Genomic DNA, 17210 nt, shown 5'->3' with positions numbered 1-17210 from the left:
ATGCCTTTTCTGGATAAGCTTCTGTAGTAATTTGGGTGCTCGTGCACTCTACGGCAGCTGAAATTCCTTCTTCAATAGCAATTATTAACATATAGAACCGTGATGGCGAACTTATGGCACGCATGCCACAGGTGGCACACAGAGCCATATTGGTGGGCACGCAAGCTAAGCTCTGGCATGCATGCATGTGCTGTCAGCTGATTTTCGGGTTTTCTGGGCCCACCGGAAGTCAGGAAACACAGTTTCCGGCCTCTGGAGGGCCTTCGGGGTGGATGGGTGAGAAAGGCTCATTTTTCGCTCTCCCCAGCCTCCAGAGCCTTTCTAGAAGCCTGGGAAGGGCAAAAACGGCCTTCCCCACCCCTCCGGAAGCCCTCCAGAGGCCGAAACGGCCCATTTCCCAACTTCTAGTCCCACCAGAAGTCTAGTGGCCCACTGTGCCATCGCATGCCAAAAGCGGGGGGAGCATGGGGATGTATGCACACATGTGCATGGGGCAGGGCACATAGAATTATGGGTGTGGGCACGTGCATGCATGACCCCCCCACCCTCTCTCCGCTTTTGGCACTCGATGGCAAAAAGGTTAGCCATCACTGATATAGAATGTTAACCTTTTAAAACCCTGGGCGGTATTGAAACAGAAGTAAGGGGTCCATGATGCTCTCTGAACTTGGTTGTTTTCTTGCAGACGTTTTATTACCCAAACTAGTAACATCATCAATGCTAGTCCTGGCTAGCACTGATAATGTTACCTAGTTTGGGTAATGAAACATCGACAAGAAAACAGCCAAGCTCAGAGAACACCAAGGACCCTTCATGTCAACCCTGAAATACAAATATTCTCCTTTATAGAAGTAGCTTAGATTCCATCATTTAAAAGTTTAGTTTTAGTTTAGTTTTATTGAATTTGTATACTGCCCTACTCCCGAAGGACTCAGGTCGGTGAACAGCCATAGAATAAAACAATATAAATACAAAATTTAAAATAGAATAAAACGAATTAAATAATTTGGCTGAACAAATTTAAAACCCCAATACTTTAAAAAGGTGCTCCAAATCCTGTCTTGCTCACAATTTCCTGTTGTGACTATTGAGAAACACACCCCCCCAGCCCCACCTAGTAGTAGTCACATCAGGTCATCTAGTTTTGCACGCACACACAGATACTTGTTCCAATTGTATAATACAATCCATATTTATTCAGAAGGAATTCCCACTATGTAGAACAGGTCCTATTTCCATATAAACATCTGGATGATTGCTATCTAGTCAGCTTTTATTACAGCAATTACATAATTTAAAATTGCTTAAAACGTTTAAGTAAATGTTTACTAGCATTATATTAAATTATACATGTGTGTGGGGCAACAGAGTTAAAACAATGTAATTTTATTACTAAAGTTAAGAAAACAGAGAATCTATCATTTTCCAACTATATAGAACACACACATGCTATGGTTATTAGGATTATTATGCTTAATATTATTATATTCTTATTAGAAGATATGTTAAGAGGGAAAAATGAATACGTTTACTATGTTCAATATTACAATTGTAAGATCAGAGAATTAATATCGAATGTAATGAATGCTGCTGTAAATCTTAATGGTTATTGCAGAGATATTTGTACCTAGACAACATGCTATTTAAGGGAAGATGGAATGTTTATATGAAAAAATAAAAATAAAAAACAACACCACCACATGCTCTCATACACATGGAGGGAGGGAGGGAGGAGGGAGGGAGGGAGCGGGAGAGAGAGAGACTTAAAGAAGATACCACAGTAGCCATAGGACATCACTTGAGAATATTATTGCTTTCCTCCTTTTGATATTCTCAAAAGTAACATTATATATAATTAATTTCTGTTCAAGTAACTTGAAGATGATGTACCTTCTGGTCATAAGAGCATAAGAAGAACTGTATGGAATCTGTCCGAAGACTTATCTAATTCAACATTCTGTTTCAAACCTAACCAGATATCCAGCTTGTTTCCAGAAGCCTTTATTAGAAGGTACAGTGTCCCTAGGATTTTAAATAATCCATAACTTCTGTTGCCAGATAAGTTTTTAACAGTCCTATTTCCCATAACTATATTTGATTTTTTTTTTCTAAAGCTACCCAAGTTGTATGTTTTGTGGTTGCAAATTCCACAGGTTACTTGTCTCTTTGCAAAGAAGCAGTTCCTGTTACTCAACAGGGCTTTAGTAGTTCAAACCCAAAGCTATGTATCTAGTCTAGCATTATGTCCACAGTAACCAAGTAAGCAAGAGTTTATAATCAGGACTTTTTCCTTTTAAATCATAATAATCACTGTTTCTTCTCTCAACCCATTATCAATTGAACCCTTCTACTCCCGCTCTTCTGCAGTCAGTATCAAGGGACATACTGCTTCTGACTTGAAGATAGCATATCACCATCATGATTATCTGCTAACCTTTCATGAGTTTCCATAATTAACCGTGAAGCAATCCAAATTATGGCCATCATGCCATCATTAAGCAGAATAATGAGGAAATCTGTTATTTACCCAAGCCATCAACTAACTACTTCTATTCAAATTATGAGGCCACACATAATTTAACAGTATTGTTTATTAAGATTATCTCACCCTTTGATTTTATGCAGCAGAAAAGGTTCCTTAATTTGGCAAGCATGGATCACCATATGATCAGGACAATTATGCACATGGCTATGGCTCTCTTATCTTTTTTCATCTCAAAGTTCAGTGTGTTACCTTCACTATTATTCAGGATCATGATCTGGTAAGTGTATTTCTTGTAAAATATATAAGAAAGAGAAAATACATATTCAGATACCAGAAGAAAGGTGTTTTTTTTTTTTTAAAAAAAATCAGGGGTGCTTAGTCAAATGCTAATAAACTCTAGTTTTTGGCCCTATCATTTAAGTCAATATTTGAGGAGAGATAAAACTAAGACAAGTAGTTGCATCTTGTCCTGTAACTCCTTGGACATCTGGAGAAAAGAAGCAATACTTCAAAAATTTCAGAAAAGTTTCGTCATGTAGGATTACTCATTGCAGGTTCCCTCCCTATAGCCAGATTTCCCCATTTCATCATTCATCATTGGCATCCTTCAGTCTCAAGAGACTATGGTATCATGCTTTGGAAAGAGGTCCTAAAACAGCATCTAGTGTGACTAAAAAGCCCAATTTGAGAGTGGCAATCCCTTCCACACTGATTCCCCATTTACTTATTGACTTAAACAAATCTGCATGAAGCTTCTTAATCTGGAGGCTGATCTTGGCATAAGATCGGAATATGACTAAATGGAAGAATTTCCCTCATTTTCTTACATCAGGGGTGTCAAACTCGATTTCATTGAGGGCCGCATCAGGTTGTGTTTGACCTTGGAGGGCCGGGGGTGGGCGTGGCTGGGTGAGCGTGACCATGGTGGGCGTGACACGGGACTTGTCTCAGGGGCACCTGTGGTGGCCAAGTGCTAAGGCAGGACTTCCCTGAGACTCTCCCTCTCATTATAATCCCCTTCCTTCCTTTTCTTGTTTTTTCTTCCCTCTTTATTCTCCTCTTCCTTCCCCTCCTTCCTTATTTTTCCTTCCTTGCTTTCTTCCCATCTTCCCTTCTTTTTCTTTGTCTTTCCTCTTTCCCTTTCTCCTTTCCTGTCCCTTCTTGCATGCTCAAATGCAAGATGGGAAACATTTCTCCTTTTGTTTTGTTTTTAGTTTGTTTTGATAGGCCTCTGCTAGCAAAAATGGAGCTCTGGGGGCCCCATGCAGCACCCCAAGCTTCATTTTCGCTGGCAAAGGCACTCCAGGCTGGTCCTTTGCTCTTTCCAGGCAGGCCTCACAGGCCAGATCTAAGCACCCCACGGGCCAGTTATGGCCCACAGGTCTTGAGTTTGACATCCCTGTCTTACACTAATAGCTTCCTCACTGGCCACTCCTCTTGCTTATGTTGGGCTGCCTTGTTGGTCTTGTCACTCCCCGCAGTCCTCGTCCACAATGTCACACCACTCTAGAAGCCTACAGCACCTTTTACAGCCTCTTCCATCAACTGTGAACTAAGTTTGAAATGGAAGTCATTCCACAATATGGCTCCTTCACAAAATCCCCATCAGTCTCCCATTCTTTTCTCCCTATTTTCAGGACTAAGCGTCTGAAAATGGGTGTGAAGGTGAAATACCTCAATAATGAGGGATACCAATTCAGCTATTTCACCCGAGGGGAACCCGGATCCCGACCATCTGTGCTGATGCTTCATGGATTCTCACTCAACAAAGACATGTGGTTAAATACCATCGAAGTAGGTCTTCCTTTTACTCTAGCTTGGGTGATGCTGGTCTGATTTTGGATTCTAGAAGTCAGAGAGGAAACTTCTCTAGAGTTCCTGGCTAGTATGGCCTTCACTAATGTCCACACCTAAGGTTCTGTTCAATTTTTCTGGCTTTTAATCTTCTTGGAGGTAGATGAGAACCAGCTATCTGCCACTATGGATAAAGCCGCCCTGAGTCTCCAGAGAGGGGCAGCATATAAATTTAATAAATAAATAAATAAATAAATAAATAAATAAATAAATAAATAAATAAATAAAGAAAGAAAGAAAGAAAGAAAGAAAGAAAGAAAGAAAGAAAGAAAGAAAGAAAGAAGAATAGGAAATTTAACCCAGTCCATAGGCTACAAGTGGTTTTGACCCTCCTGATGTTAAGGATCACTTATGCCTTGCCAAACTGCTGCAAAGAGGAATTGGCTGATGTCACAACTGGATATAGCGATTTTATGAAATATTTGGGCACCATTGTGCATTTTTCCCTAATAAGGTAATATTGAAAAGACAGTTGTGGAAATTTCATGTAGTCGCATGCATTTTTTCCTGAAATTTTATGAAATTACCCTTTTGTGAAATTTGCTGGTCTTTGGGCTATTAATTAATGCCCTTTTTAAAAAAATCACTAGGCACTGCCGTGTATCCTAACTTGTCCTGGTGGAACAGCTGGCAAGGGAGTAAATGCCAAAATACAAATGCTGAGGTAGATGGGCAGTTAAGAAGTAAAAAAAAAAAGAGAGAGAGAGAGAGAGATGATAGATAGATGATAGATAGTATAGATGATAGATAGATAGATAGATAGATAGATAGATAGATAGATAGATAGGTAGATAGATAGATAGATAGGTAGATAGATAGAGAGATAGCTAGATGAGAGATGAGAGAGAGATGATAGGATAGATAGATGATAGATAGTATAGATGATATAGATAGATAGATAGATATAGCGATAGCTAGATGAGGGATGAGAGAGAGATGATAGATAGATAGATAGATAGATAGATAGATAGATAGATAGATAGATAGGTAGGTAGATAGATAGATAGATAGATAGATAGATAGATAGATAGATAGATTATAGAGATATATAGATACATTATGGAGGTAGGTAGGTAGGTAGGTAGGTAGGTAGATAGATAGATAGATAGATAGATAGATAGATAGATAGATATAGCGATAGCTAGATGAGAGATGAGAGAGAGATGATAGATAGATGATAGATAGATAGATAGATAGATAGATAGATAGATAGATAGATAGATAGATAGATTATAGAGATAGATAGATAGATAGATTATAGAGGTAGGTAAGTTGGTAGGTAGGTAGGTAGGTAGGTAGGTAGGTAGGTAGATAGATAGATAGATAGATAGATAGATAGATAGATAGATAGATAGATAGATACAGATAGATAATAGATAGAGATTAGAGAAAGAGAGATTAGAAAGAGAGAGATAACCATCGTGTAGAATAAATTAGTGAGGTGTGAACATGCTCAGTTTTCCAAAACGCATCATTTGGTGATATCATTGGAAGAAGAGGAAAATATGATGTGGGGTGGATGGGGAACGGAAGGCAAAAGAGAACTGAATCTGATTCCACGACCAAGAACAACATTTCTTCTCTAGTCTTGGCAGTGAACAGAGCCAGCTATTTTGGTTTTTATTCCTTGGATTCACATGTAGAACCATTTCCCCCGATAGGTCTTTCCTAAGGACCTCCACTTGGTCTGCCTTGATCTGCCAGGTCACGGGGGAACTGCTCGCTTGCTCGGAGAAAGTTACACAGCAGTTGCTCAAGCTAAAAGGATACACCAGGTAGGGTATCTCTTGAACTGTGATGTGATACATTGTTTTTTGAAGGCTGGTGAGTGACAGCAAATGGGGAAAGTGAGGAGGGATGAGACATTGGATATAAACCAAGAAGAGATTTTACTGGGCAATGAAAAATATATAAAGCCATCTATTCTTTGTATTAAAAATGTAGAATCTCCTTTCAGTCAAGCATGACTTCTGGCGACTTCATGGACATGTCTATTTGATTTCTTGGAGATAAAAGACAATGTTTTATCACTGCCTCCTTTTATAAGTTTTTGCTTTAATGTTTTCGCTCCTATTTCAGATTCAGTCAGATATTTCTAGTATCAAACCTTGCTTAGCTTTCCAAAATGGCACACTATTGGTTAGACGTTGCCACCTGGAACATTGTGAAAAGCCAAAAAATAGAATTACTGTAGTTTCAGAAAGAATCTACGGGACCGCCTACTACCACCAATAGCCTCCCACCGGCTGCTACGCTCTCATAGAGAGGGGCTCCTCTCATACAATGTCAACTGGCAGCCCCTAGGGGGAGGGCCTTCTCTGTGGGGGCACCTACTATCTGGAACAAGCTCCCCCCGGAGATATGGAGGATCCCAGATCTGCGCACCTTCCGCCACGCTCTTAAGACCTTTTTATTCAGCCAGGCAGGCCTGGCCTAATCTTTTCCCTTTTTAATTATGCAAATTTTAATCGGTTTTTAAATGATTGGGGTGTTTTAATCTGTCTGGGCCAAATTGTTTAATTTGATTTTACTTTGTTTTTAAATTTTGTATCTATGTATTTTTACTGTTTGGCTGTTCACCGCCCTGAGTCCTTCGGGAGTAGGGCGGTATATAAATCAAATAAGTAAGTAAGTAAGTAAGTAAGTAATGGGTAAGCATCGGTAAACACCTCATGAAAACACAGCCACAATCTCTTTTTTCCCCGATGTTTGTTTCAGTTTGTCCAGTGTGCTGGCCTGAACCACAAGCCTTTCCACCTGATTGGCATGTCCATGGGAGGCATGGTTGCTGGGGTTTATGCCGCTCTCTATCCAGCCCACGTCTCCTCTTTAGCCCTCCTCTGCCCAGCTGGTAAGTATTTACATCAAGTAAGTGAAGTGTGAAGGAAAAAGACAGAATGCTTGGCCCAAACTCTATCTCATGCTGGCTGCAGGATTCTGGGAATTGAATAGAAATAGAAATAGAAATAGAAATAGAAATAGAAATAGAAATAGAAATAGAATAGAATAGAATAGAATAGAATAGAATAGAATAGAATAGAATAGAATAGAATAGAATAGAACAGAATAGAATAGAATTTTTTTCATTGGCCAAGTTTGATTGGACACACAAGGAGTTTGTCTTGGTGCATATGCTCTCAGTATACATAAAAGAAAAGATAGGTTCATCAAGAATCATAAGGTACAACACTTAAGTGATAGTCATAGGGTACAAATAAGCAATCAGGAAACAATATCAATATACAGTAAATTGTAAGGATACTAGCAACAAAATTACAGTCATACAGTCATAAGTGTAAGGAGATGTGTGATGGGAATGATGGGAAGATTAATAGTAGTGCAGATTTAGTAAATAGTTTGACAATGTTGAGGGAATTGTTCATTAAGCAGAGTGATGGCGTTTGGGAAAAAAATATTCTTGTGTCTAGTTGTTCTGGTGTGCAGTGCTCTATAGGGTCGTTTTGAGGGTAGGAGTTGAAACAGTTTATGTCCAGGATGTGAAGGTATCTGTATATATTTTCACAGCCCTCTTTTTGACTCGTGCAGTATACAGGTCCTCAATGGAAGGCAGGTTGTTTTTTCTGCAGTTCTAATTATCCTCTGAAGTCTGTGTCTGTCTTGTTGGATTGCAGAACCAAACCAGACAGTTATAGAGGGGCAGATGACAGACTCAATAATTCCTCTGTAGAACTGTATCAGCAGCTCCTTGGGCAGTTTGAGCTTTCTGAGTTGGCGCAGTACACAAGTCTTAAAGTTGCCAAGTTTGGAGACCCTTGAGTTAGATTATAATATAAGAATCTGATGGATTGTTTGGGGATGGTTTCTCTCATCAGATGCAATACTTCCTCATGCATTTCAGGGGGGTAAGTAGAAGTAAGTTAGTAAGACCACACTGGGAATACTGCATCCAATTTTGGCCACTGAAATATAAAGATATAAAGGTATTGAGACTCTAGAAAAAGTGCACAGAGTAGCAACAAAGATGATTAGAGGGCTGGCTGTTAAAATATATAATGAGTGCTTGCAGGAACTTGGCATGTCTAGTTTAGCGAAGGGAAGGACCAGAGTGACATGATAACAGTCTTCCAATATTACAAGGGTTGTCACAGAGAAAAGGGGGACAACCTATTTCTCCAAAGCAACTGAGGGCAAGAGAAAAAGTAATGGATGGAAAGAGAGATCCCACCTAGAACTAAAAATAAATTTTCTGACAGCGAGAACAATTAATCAATGGAATGGCTTGCCTTCAGAAGTTCTGGGTGCTCCAACACTGGAGATTTTTAGGAAGGGATTGGAGAGCCATTTGTCCAGAATAGTATAGGATCTCCTGCTTGAGCAGGGGTGAAGATCTCCCAAGGTCCCTGCCAACTGTTATTCTCTTAAGTGATGAGCAACTGGTGGTAGTAGTACACTTCATATAAGGTCTACCTGCCATGATTGTTAAGCTTTATGCTTGTGTTACCACCATTTCTCCTATCCAATCTTTTACCCACCAGTTATTCCACTTGTACCAGCTGTGGATATAATAATTGAAATCTAATTATGAGGAAAAATGATATATGCTTTCTTTAAATAAATCTATGCCTGCAATTCCTGTTGAAATGGGGTAGCAATGTTGTGTTTGTCTTATATTAGCTTTTAAATTTTTGCACTTTCCCTTATTTACAGGTGTGAGGTATTTAACTGACAGTGAATTTTTTGCCCAATTACGTGAGCTGATTTTCTCTAAGGGCTCTGTGGAGAATGCTATTATCCCAGTTACAGAAGAGCAGATGGAAAACTTCATAAAGCTCTGCTTATACCATCCCATTTTTTTAAAGATTCAGGTGAAGATCTGACCTTTCATGGATTGTTATGCTGTTACCCAGTCTCTTCTGATAACATCTTCTTTCTCCTTCCCTAATTCTCTTATTTTAATGGAGTGGTCAGAGAGAGCACACAAACCAGAAGGTAAAAGAACATGAACATTTCAAAAATACAGAAACTGGAAAAGAGAGGTGTGGATGGGTTCATTTGTTCATCTACCTGCCCGTCCTTACATTCATTCAAACATTCTTTTTTTTTTTTAAAGAAAGGTATCCTGGAACTGCTCACCATGAAATAAATAACCAAGACATTAGTGTCATCAGATTTATAGTCTAAAGACCCAGAAGAAAAAAAGAAGTAGGTTGTCCCATTGCTATAAAATGTTCCCCACAATGCTATACCACTTCAGACAAATAGTTATCCAATCTCTTCTTAAAAACTTCCAATGTTGGAGCATTCACAACTTCTGGAGGCAAGTTGTTCCACTGATTAATGGTTCTGTCAGGAAATTTCTCCTTAGTTCTAAGTTGCTTCTCTCCTTGATTAGTTTCCACTCATTAATTCTTGTCCCGCCCTCAGGTGCTTTGGAGACTAGCTAGATTCCCTCTTCTTTGTGGCAGCCCCTGAGATATTGGAACACTGCTATCATGTCACCCCTAGTCCTCCTTTTCATCAGACTAGACATACCCAGTTCCAGCAACCTTTTTTTATGTGTTTTAGCCTCCAATCCTCTAATCATCTTTGTTGCTCTTCTCTGCACTCTTTCTAGAGTCTCGACATCTTTTTTACATCGTGGTGACCAAAACTGGATGCAGTATTCTAAGTGTGGCCTTACCAAGGCATTATAAAGTGGTATTAACACTTCACGTGATCTTGATTCTATCCCTCTGTTTATGCAGCCTAGAACTGTGTTGGCTTTTTTGGCAACTGCTGCACACTGCTGGCCAGGGGTGGATTCTACTTACCTTTACTACCAGTTTGCAATGGGGCCGTGCACACATGCTTGCTTCCCTCATGCATATATGCACTCTTCTGCGCATGCACAGAAGCATTTTGATGATGTCAGAGTTGGTGGGCGGAGCCTCCCACCGGTTTTACCACCGGTTCTTTATTGAGCGAGTTACCACATATACTGTACCTGTGCATTTGGTTTTTCTTGCCTAAATGTAGAACCTTACTTTTTTCACCATTGAATTCCATTTTTTGAAGATGTTTCAGTTCTCATCCAAGAAGAAATGAAATGTTTTCAAGGAAAACCAAGTCCCGTTGCCTATGAAAAAGTACCTCTGGGATTCTATGACAAGGCTAGAAATTAAACAGGCAACCTGAGGATTACAGATTTAATTTTTCTCAGCTGTGAATGACTGAAACTGCCCTTAGATACTTTTTAAAAATTAACCATTTTTTTGCCAAGACTACTTTCCTCTTCTCCTCTTCATCTTTTTTACCTACAAGTTCAATCCTGCTTTACTCATTGTTGACTAAGTTGTCAAGAATGGGCTTGAACCAGTCACTGTAAATTATCTTCATCAAAATATCCAGCCTAATATCAAGCGTCTCCCTGCAAGAGGTTTTCAAAATGACTGTTAAAGGATAAGATGATTTTAGTGAAAAGAATTATACTCATCAATGCAATGAATTGCTAATCAGGAATGTGGTTGTGCATATCCAGCTTTCCTGGACATTGCCCTGCTGTAGTGCAAATGACAAAATGTACAACATAGTGACTCAAGGACCATTCTTTAGGTACTTGCATTCATTGGCATCCTTCAGTCTCGAAAGACTATGGTATCGTGCTCTGGAAAGAGGTCCTAAAACAGCATCTAGTGTGACTAAAAAGGCCAATTCAAGAGTGGCGATCCCTTCCACACTGAGGGCAGATACATTCTGTCCCCTGCCCAGCCCCCAGATTTCGCTGGTTCCGGGACTGCCTCTTTGCCTCAGCCTGCCGAACAAGTGTCTCTTCGAATTGGAGAAGGCCATGCTGCGTCTTTAGCCTCCAAGCTGAACGATTGGAGGTCAAGGTTTCCCAGTTGTTAATGTCCATTCCCAGGGCCTTTAGATCCCTCTTGCAGATATCTTTATATTGCAGCTGTGGTCTCCCTCTGAGGCGCTTTCCCTGCACTAATTCTCCACACAGGAGATCTTTCGTACTTGCATATGATGTCATGATTCAAATATGAAAGGGCAAACTTGCCTTAGAAAAATGTGATTCTTATTTCATCCTGTTGGTGTCCCTAGAGTTGAGAATGAGTATATTTATGCTTGGCTGCTTACATTTTTCAAAAACGTTTAAGAAATCGCAAATTCCCATTCAAACATAATTCAATACAATATAACTTATTCTATAAGCCTCCCAGAGTTGTCCTAGGGGGAAGATGCGGGCAGCATATAACTTTAATAAATAAAATAAATTAAAATTAATAACTTCTGACTTGCCCTTTGATTTCTCCACTTTTAGCTCCTAAAGGGATATCTTGAAGATCGGACATCACACAAGTCTGTTTTTGTAAAATGTAAGTACAAGACACAGTATGGATCAGACCACATTTCAGAAAGACAAGCCTATATTTAGCACCAATACAATCAATCCAGCATCAACTCCCCACTCAGCACAAACTGATTGCATTTGCATGTTATATTTGACAGAACAGAATAGCAGAGTTAGAAGGGACCTTTGAGGTCATCTGGTCCAACCCCCTGCTCAAGCATATAACCTATACCATATCAGACAATGTAAACCTCCAGTGATGGAGCGCCCACAACTTCTGAAGGCAAACCATTCCACGGGTTAATTGTTCTCAACGTTAGGAAAGTTCTCTTTATTTATAGGTTGGATTTGAGACTTGATTCCTGATTTTTAAAATGTTAAATAGTCTTGGGGAAATCAGTGGTCTCTTGATACAGTATACTGTAGCTGTACCACTCTGCACACTGAGGTACCACAGTTCAGATCTCCTTTGTATTCGTCATAAATCAGCCCTAGTGTTGTGGCCCGTACGCGACCTGTGCAGCTAGTAGCTGATTCAGACAGCGAGGAGGCTGGTGTGGTGCTGCTCCAGCAGCATGTGCAGCTGGCACTCGAGTCGGACAATGAGGAGGCTGGAGAAGATGTGGTGCCAGAGGCGGGGATTCAGCCAGGGCCTTCAGAACCTCCAGAAGCTCCTTTAAGTGAAGAGGACGAAGAGGAGGAGCCTCTTCTCGATGCACGGGCGCGCAGAGCTGCCAAAAGGCAGGAGTGGCTCCTCAGGAGGAGGTCTCCTCGAGAGTAAGGCTTGGGGCTAATTGGCCACTCCCTTAGCCTATTTAAGAAGGAACGCCGACTGAAGCAATTTGCAGGGAACAACTTACTTTACATACCTTCGTGTCTTGTCTTGCTTATCTTATCAGCTTCCTGCAAATTGCTTCTGGGCATTGTGCCAACCATAGTAAGCTTTCAGTTATTATTCTTTGAATTCTTGGCGGCTGTAAATGCAACTAATTAACAGCCGTTGTTGTAAAAGACTGGTTTATTTAGTAAACTAAGGTTTGAACGGACTTTGTGTGTGCTGCGTTCTATGGGGTCCGTAGCTGGGGCAGAACACTTTCCCAATTTACAAGCCTTCCAAGGTTGTTAGAAATAAAACTCCCATAATTCCCAGTCAATTCAATCCCCATTGGGTGTGGAGTCCAGAGGTTATTGTCCAGCTATGCTAGAGAGATGCATGTTGGAAAAGCTGCTGGACTGGCATTTAATCAGCCAAATTGGGCAGCAAAGGGTTCAAGTTATCATTCCAGCAAAGGGTTCATTAATCAAGTTTACTCATCTCCCTATTTATAAGAAAACTGAAGAACAGAAACAGGCAAAGCCCATGACAGGTTTCACTGCTCGTTAAGAATGGGGGGGGGAGAGAAAACATAAACCAATTCTGCTTCCTTTTATTGAGAAAGGTTTTCTGGACCTCACCAGCGGTCAATCGAAGTACAGCCTCCATGAGAACATGAGGAAAATCAGAGCTCCCACCCAGATCATTTGGGGAAAGGACGACAAGGTAAGGGATGTATATTTGTCTGGGGTTTTGTGCACACTGTGTGTTGCAATGAGGCAAGGAAACCCTCACAACAATGGAAATTATTGTATTACTAGAGAACTGTACTTGGCCTGGATTAAAGGCTCAGTGCCTGCCTTTTTTTTAATATTGGAACGTGATGCCCACCAATAAAGGAAGGCAGTGGTGGACAATTTTTTTTACTACAGGTTCTGTGGGCATGGCTTGGTGGGCGTGGTGTGGCTTGGTGGGTGTGGCAGGGGAAAGATACTGCAAAATCCCCATTCTCTCCCCACTCCTGGGGGAAGGATATTGCAAAATCTCCATTCCCACCCCACTCTGGGGCCAGCCAGAGGTGGTATTTGCCGGTTCTCCGAACTACTCAAAATTTCCGCTACCAGTTCTCCAGAACTGGTCAGAACCTTCTGAATAGCACACCTGAAGGAAGGGCTGGAAGCACACACCTTCCTAGGTAGCAGAAATTATTATTATTATTATTAATTTAATTTGTATACCGCCCTTCTCCCAGAAGGGACTCAGGGCGGTGAACAGCCAAAATTAAAAAACATACAAATGCAAAAGTTAAGATAATTAAAAGAATTAAATCATTGGCTACCCAATTTAAAACCCCAAATCCATAAAATTTAAAATCCCAATTAAAAACCATTTAGGCTAGAAATGAACCATTTTCATTAGTGTGAGGGCTTTGCATGGCTTGTCAAGGGTCACACTCCAGAAGAGTACAGGATGAGGATTTATTTGGGAGACTTCAGGGCTTTTAAGTATCAAAGGAGCCTATTAGGCTTAAAATACTTATTTTGTCCCTTTATCCCCTTCCCCAAAATTCAGACACAAACAGACCTAGTTCTCCTCACTGACTGGATCAGGGGAAGGTTATTTATAATCTTTCTTTAGAGAATTTACAAATTAAATGAAAACAAAAACAAAGATTTGATTTCACGATTTTGGAAATCATTGTTAACATGTTAGCAAGAGAGAGAGAGAGAGAGAGAAAGAGAGAGAGAGAGAGAGAGAGAGAGAGAGAGAGAGAGAACATGTTTTATTTCTTCCTCCTGGGCTAAGGTGAAGAGTTAAAATAGTGAGATTTTTCATCACAATCATCATCATCATCCCCCAGTGAGGCACTAACTTGACATCAGTGGTGGAATTCAATTTTTTTTTATTACCAGTTCTGTGGGCGTGGCTTGGTGAACATGATGTGGCTTGGTAGGCATGACAGGGAAAGGATACTGCAAAATCTCCATTTCCACCCCACTCCAGAGGAAGGATACTGCAAAATCCCCATTCCCTCCCCACTCCAGGGGAAGGATATTGCAAAATCTCCATTCCCACCCCACTCTGGGGCCAGCCAGAGGTGGTATTTGCTGGTTCTCCGAACTACTCAAAATGTCCGCTACACCTCTGCTTGACATGGTTGTGAGACTTTTTATGCTCTGAGGAAGATGAAAGCTATGCCAGAGATTCAACCATACTGGACAGCAGAGGATTTTGCCCACCAAGCTACACCATGCCGACCAAGCCTTGCCTACAGAACCGGTAGTAAAAAAAATTTGAATTCCACCACTAGGACTACCTGTAACCAACTGTTGAGAGTAAGAAGGATGGCCTTGTTAGAGATATGTAGAAGCTGCCTAGGCAAAAGAAACAGAAACATTTTTTAAAAAAAATCCCCTCCCACTTACATTGACAGAACAAGCCAAGAGTATGTAAAATGAGAATAAACCTCACTCCCTGCTGATTATACAGTATTACCTAGTTTGATAATGAAATGTCTGCAAGTAAACAAGTTCAGAGGACACCAAGGACCCCACAAATAAAAGTTCAGATAGGAGGAGGGGGGAGGAAGGAGGAGGAGAAATGATATTTTTCATCAAAAAGGAACATCAGCTGTTTCTTTCACTTTGGTTAAACATGCATGATTGGTAACTTGATCAGTAAGATCATCTTCTTAATTTTTCTAGTTTAGATAGGCCTTGCTGTAAGAAAAGATGAGAACTAAGATTTTACACAGAAAGACATAAACCAAGAGAATCCAGACCTGCCTAAAAGGTTTAATGAAGGAAAGTTCAAGTTTAATGACTCTGTGCTTGAAGAAACAATAATATGCCCAATGCCGTCCAACTGCTTCATTCGTTAATAGCCTTTCACATCAGGAGATCCTTTCTATGCCCTTTAAAAAGACTTTCAAGGGAAAGGGGAAATTCAATGTTTCTCTTTGTTGTTGTAGGTCTTCGATTCTTCAGGTGCAGCAGTTCTGGCAGCTGCCATTCCTAAATCCCAAGTGCATTGGCTGGAAAAATGTGGACACTTCATAACCCTCGAGAGGCCCAGGACGTCTGCAAAGCTCCTCTTGGAATTCTACAAATTGGTCTGTGATTCAACCGAGCAGAAGAAAGTGGCCTGAGGCTCAGGAAGTGCCAGGTGGCTGGAGACAGGCAAGGTCTGCCCAACCACCAGACCCATATTGACTTCTCTGGCTGATACAACGGGAGCTACAGCTCAAGATATTTAGTAGGCAGCAAAAGAGGTGGGGACCTAGAGAGAACAAAGCTTTGCATCACCATTCCAGAAAGACTGATCAAGAATTGATCCAACTTTCTAATGGAACTTGTACTTCTGTGTGTGTAGCCTCTTTTCTAACAAAGCTTGCAGTACAACAATCTGTTTATAGTGATTAGAGTGGAATGTCACTCTATAGCAGGGGTCTCCAAACTTGGCGACTTTAAGACTTGTGGACTTCAACTCCCAGAATTCCTCAGCAAAGCTTGCTGAGGAAATTCTGGGAGCTGGCTGAGCAAAGCTGGCTGAGGAATTCTGGGAGCTGGCTGAGCAAAGCTGGCTGAGGAATTCTGGGAGCTGGCTGAGCAAAGCTGGCTGAGGAATTCTGGGAGTTGAAGTCCACAAGTCTTAAAGTTGCCAAGTTTGAAGACCCTTGCTCTATAGAAACACTACACTACGCTCCAGAGCAGCAATATCATAAGGTAGCTAATTGTCCTTGTGTCCTGCTTTTGAATTTGAGATGGTTGAGAGAGATGCACTGAGCATAACAATGTGTTTGTTTGGTAGAATTGTATCCCACCTTTCCTTGAAGAACCACAAGCCAGCATCACTTCCTTCCCATTTTGACTGGCCCAAGGTCATCATCCTGTGACCTTTTATGGTTGAGGGAGGATTGGAATCTGGGTGGCTCAGTGGCTAAGACACTGAGCTTGTTGATCAGAAAGGTCAGCAGTTCGGCGGTTCAAATCCCTAGTACAGGTCTCCGGGGTGAGCAGGGGTTGGACTAGATGACCTCCAAGGTTCCTTCCAACTCTGTGTTACTGTTACATCTTTAATTCTAGATCAACACTATGCCATGTAGGTCCTGCTCGCCTTACAACCACAGCCGGGACCAGAATTTCCATTGCCGAGCAAGGCAGTTGTGAGTTGTGCCCAATTTCACAACCTTTCCTTGCCTTGGCCGTTTGACTTAGTTTTCATATGAATCATGTGCTCATTAAGTGAATCCAGCTTCTCCCATTGACTTTGCTTATTGGAAACTGGCTAGGAAGGTCACAAATTACTTGATCCCAGCATGCTGCAAAGTCGTAAATACAGGTTGGTCGCCAAAACAGCTGAATTTTTTTGATCGTATGACAGTGGGGATGCTGTGACAGTTCACAAGCCATTTTTATAAAGTGTTGTAATTTCCAATGGTCACTAAATGAATGGTTGTAAGTCGAGGACTATCTCTTCTGGCTCAGTGCAAGCAAGCAATTCTTGAGCTTTAAACAAGCTTGAATACTGAGCACCGTTTCATATGAATGCTGCAACATCACGGGGAAAGAATACACCCTCTGAATCATGCCTTTCCTTTACAAAAAGCTCAGTTCTTAGCAAAGAAGGTTTTGCAATGTAGTAAAAAAAAAAATGGTATTGCTGAAGGCAAGTAAATTACTCTCTCTCTCTCTCTCTCTCTCTCTCTCCAAATCTCCTTTGTCATAGACGTGACAAACAGTAAACCCTGTCAGCTCACC

The 17210-nt window shown here is 40.9% G+C and overlaps 1 protein-coding gene across 1 annotated transcript; it reads left to right on the top strand.

Annotated features, from left to right (window-relative positions):
- The first annotated feature begins 2652 nt into the window (after nucleotides 1-2652).
- LOC139312211 (monoacylglycerol lipase ABHD6-like) lies at nucleotides 2653-15598 on the top strand. Its single transcript, XM_070936814.1, has 8 exons — nucleotides 2653-2762; nucleotides 4123-4279; nucleotides 6001-6114; nucleotides 7058-7190; nucleotides 9008-9165; nucleotides 11607-11661; nucleotides 13076-13176; nucleotides 15422-15598. The coding sequence occupies exons 1-8, from the start codon at nucleotides 2653-2655 to the stop codon at nucleotides 15596-15598; spliced, it is 1005 nt and encodes a 334-aa protein (XP_070792915.1).
- Nucleotides 15599-17210: the final 1612 nt, after the last annotated feature.

This window comes from Pituophis catenifer, unplaced genomic scaffold (genome assembly GCF_029215685.1).
Source record: "Pituophis catenifer annectens isolate HBS135680 unplaced genomic scaffold, rPitCat1.0.hap2 SCAF_2, whole genome shotgun sequence".
NCBI classification, from domain to species: Eukaryota; Metazoa; Chordata; class Lepidosauria; order Squamata; family Colubridae; genus Pituophis; species Pituophis catenifer.
This window is presented reverse-complemented; position numbering and strand designations above follow the sequence as displayed.

Excerpts from the sequence above, each read along its gene's own strand:
- LOC139312211 (XM_070936814.1), top strand. The coding sequence starts at position 2,653 with ATGGATCACCATATGATCAGGACAATTATGCACATGGCTATGGCTCTC. Across the intron at positions 11,662-13,075 it reads CAAGTCTGTTTTTGTAAAAT|GTTTTCTGGACCTCACCAGC; the intron begins GTAAGTACAAGA and ends TTATTGAGAAAG. Across the intron at positions 13,177-15,421 it reads TTTGGGGAAAGGACGACAAG|GTCTTCGATTCTTCAGGTGC; the intron begins GTAAGGGATGTA and ends TTGTTGTTGTAG.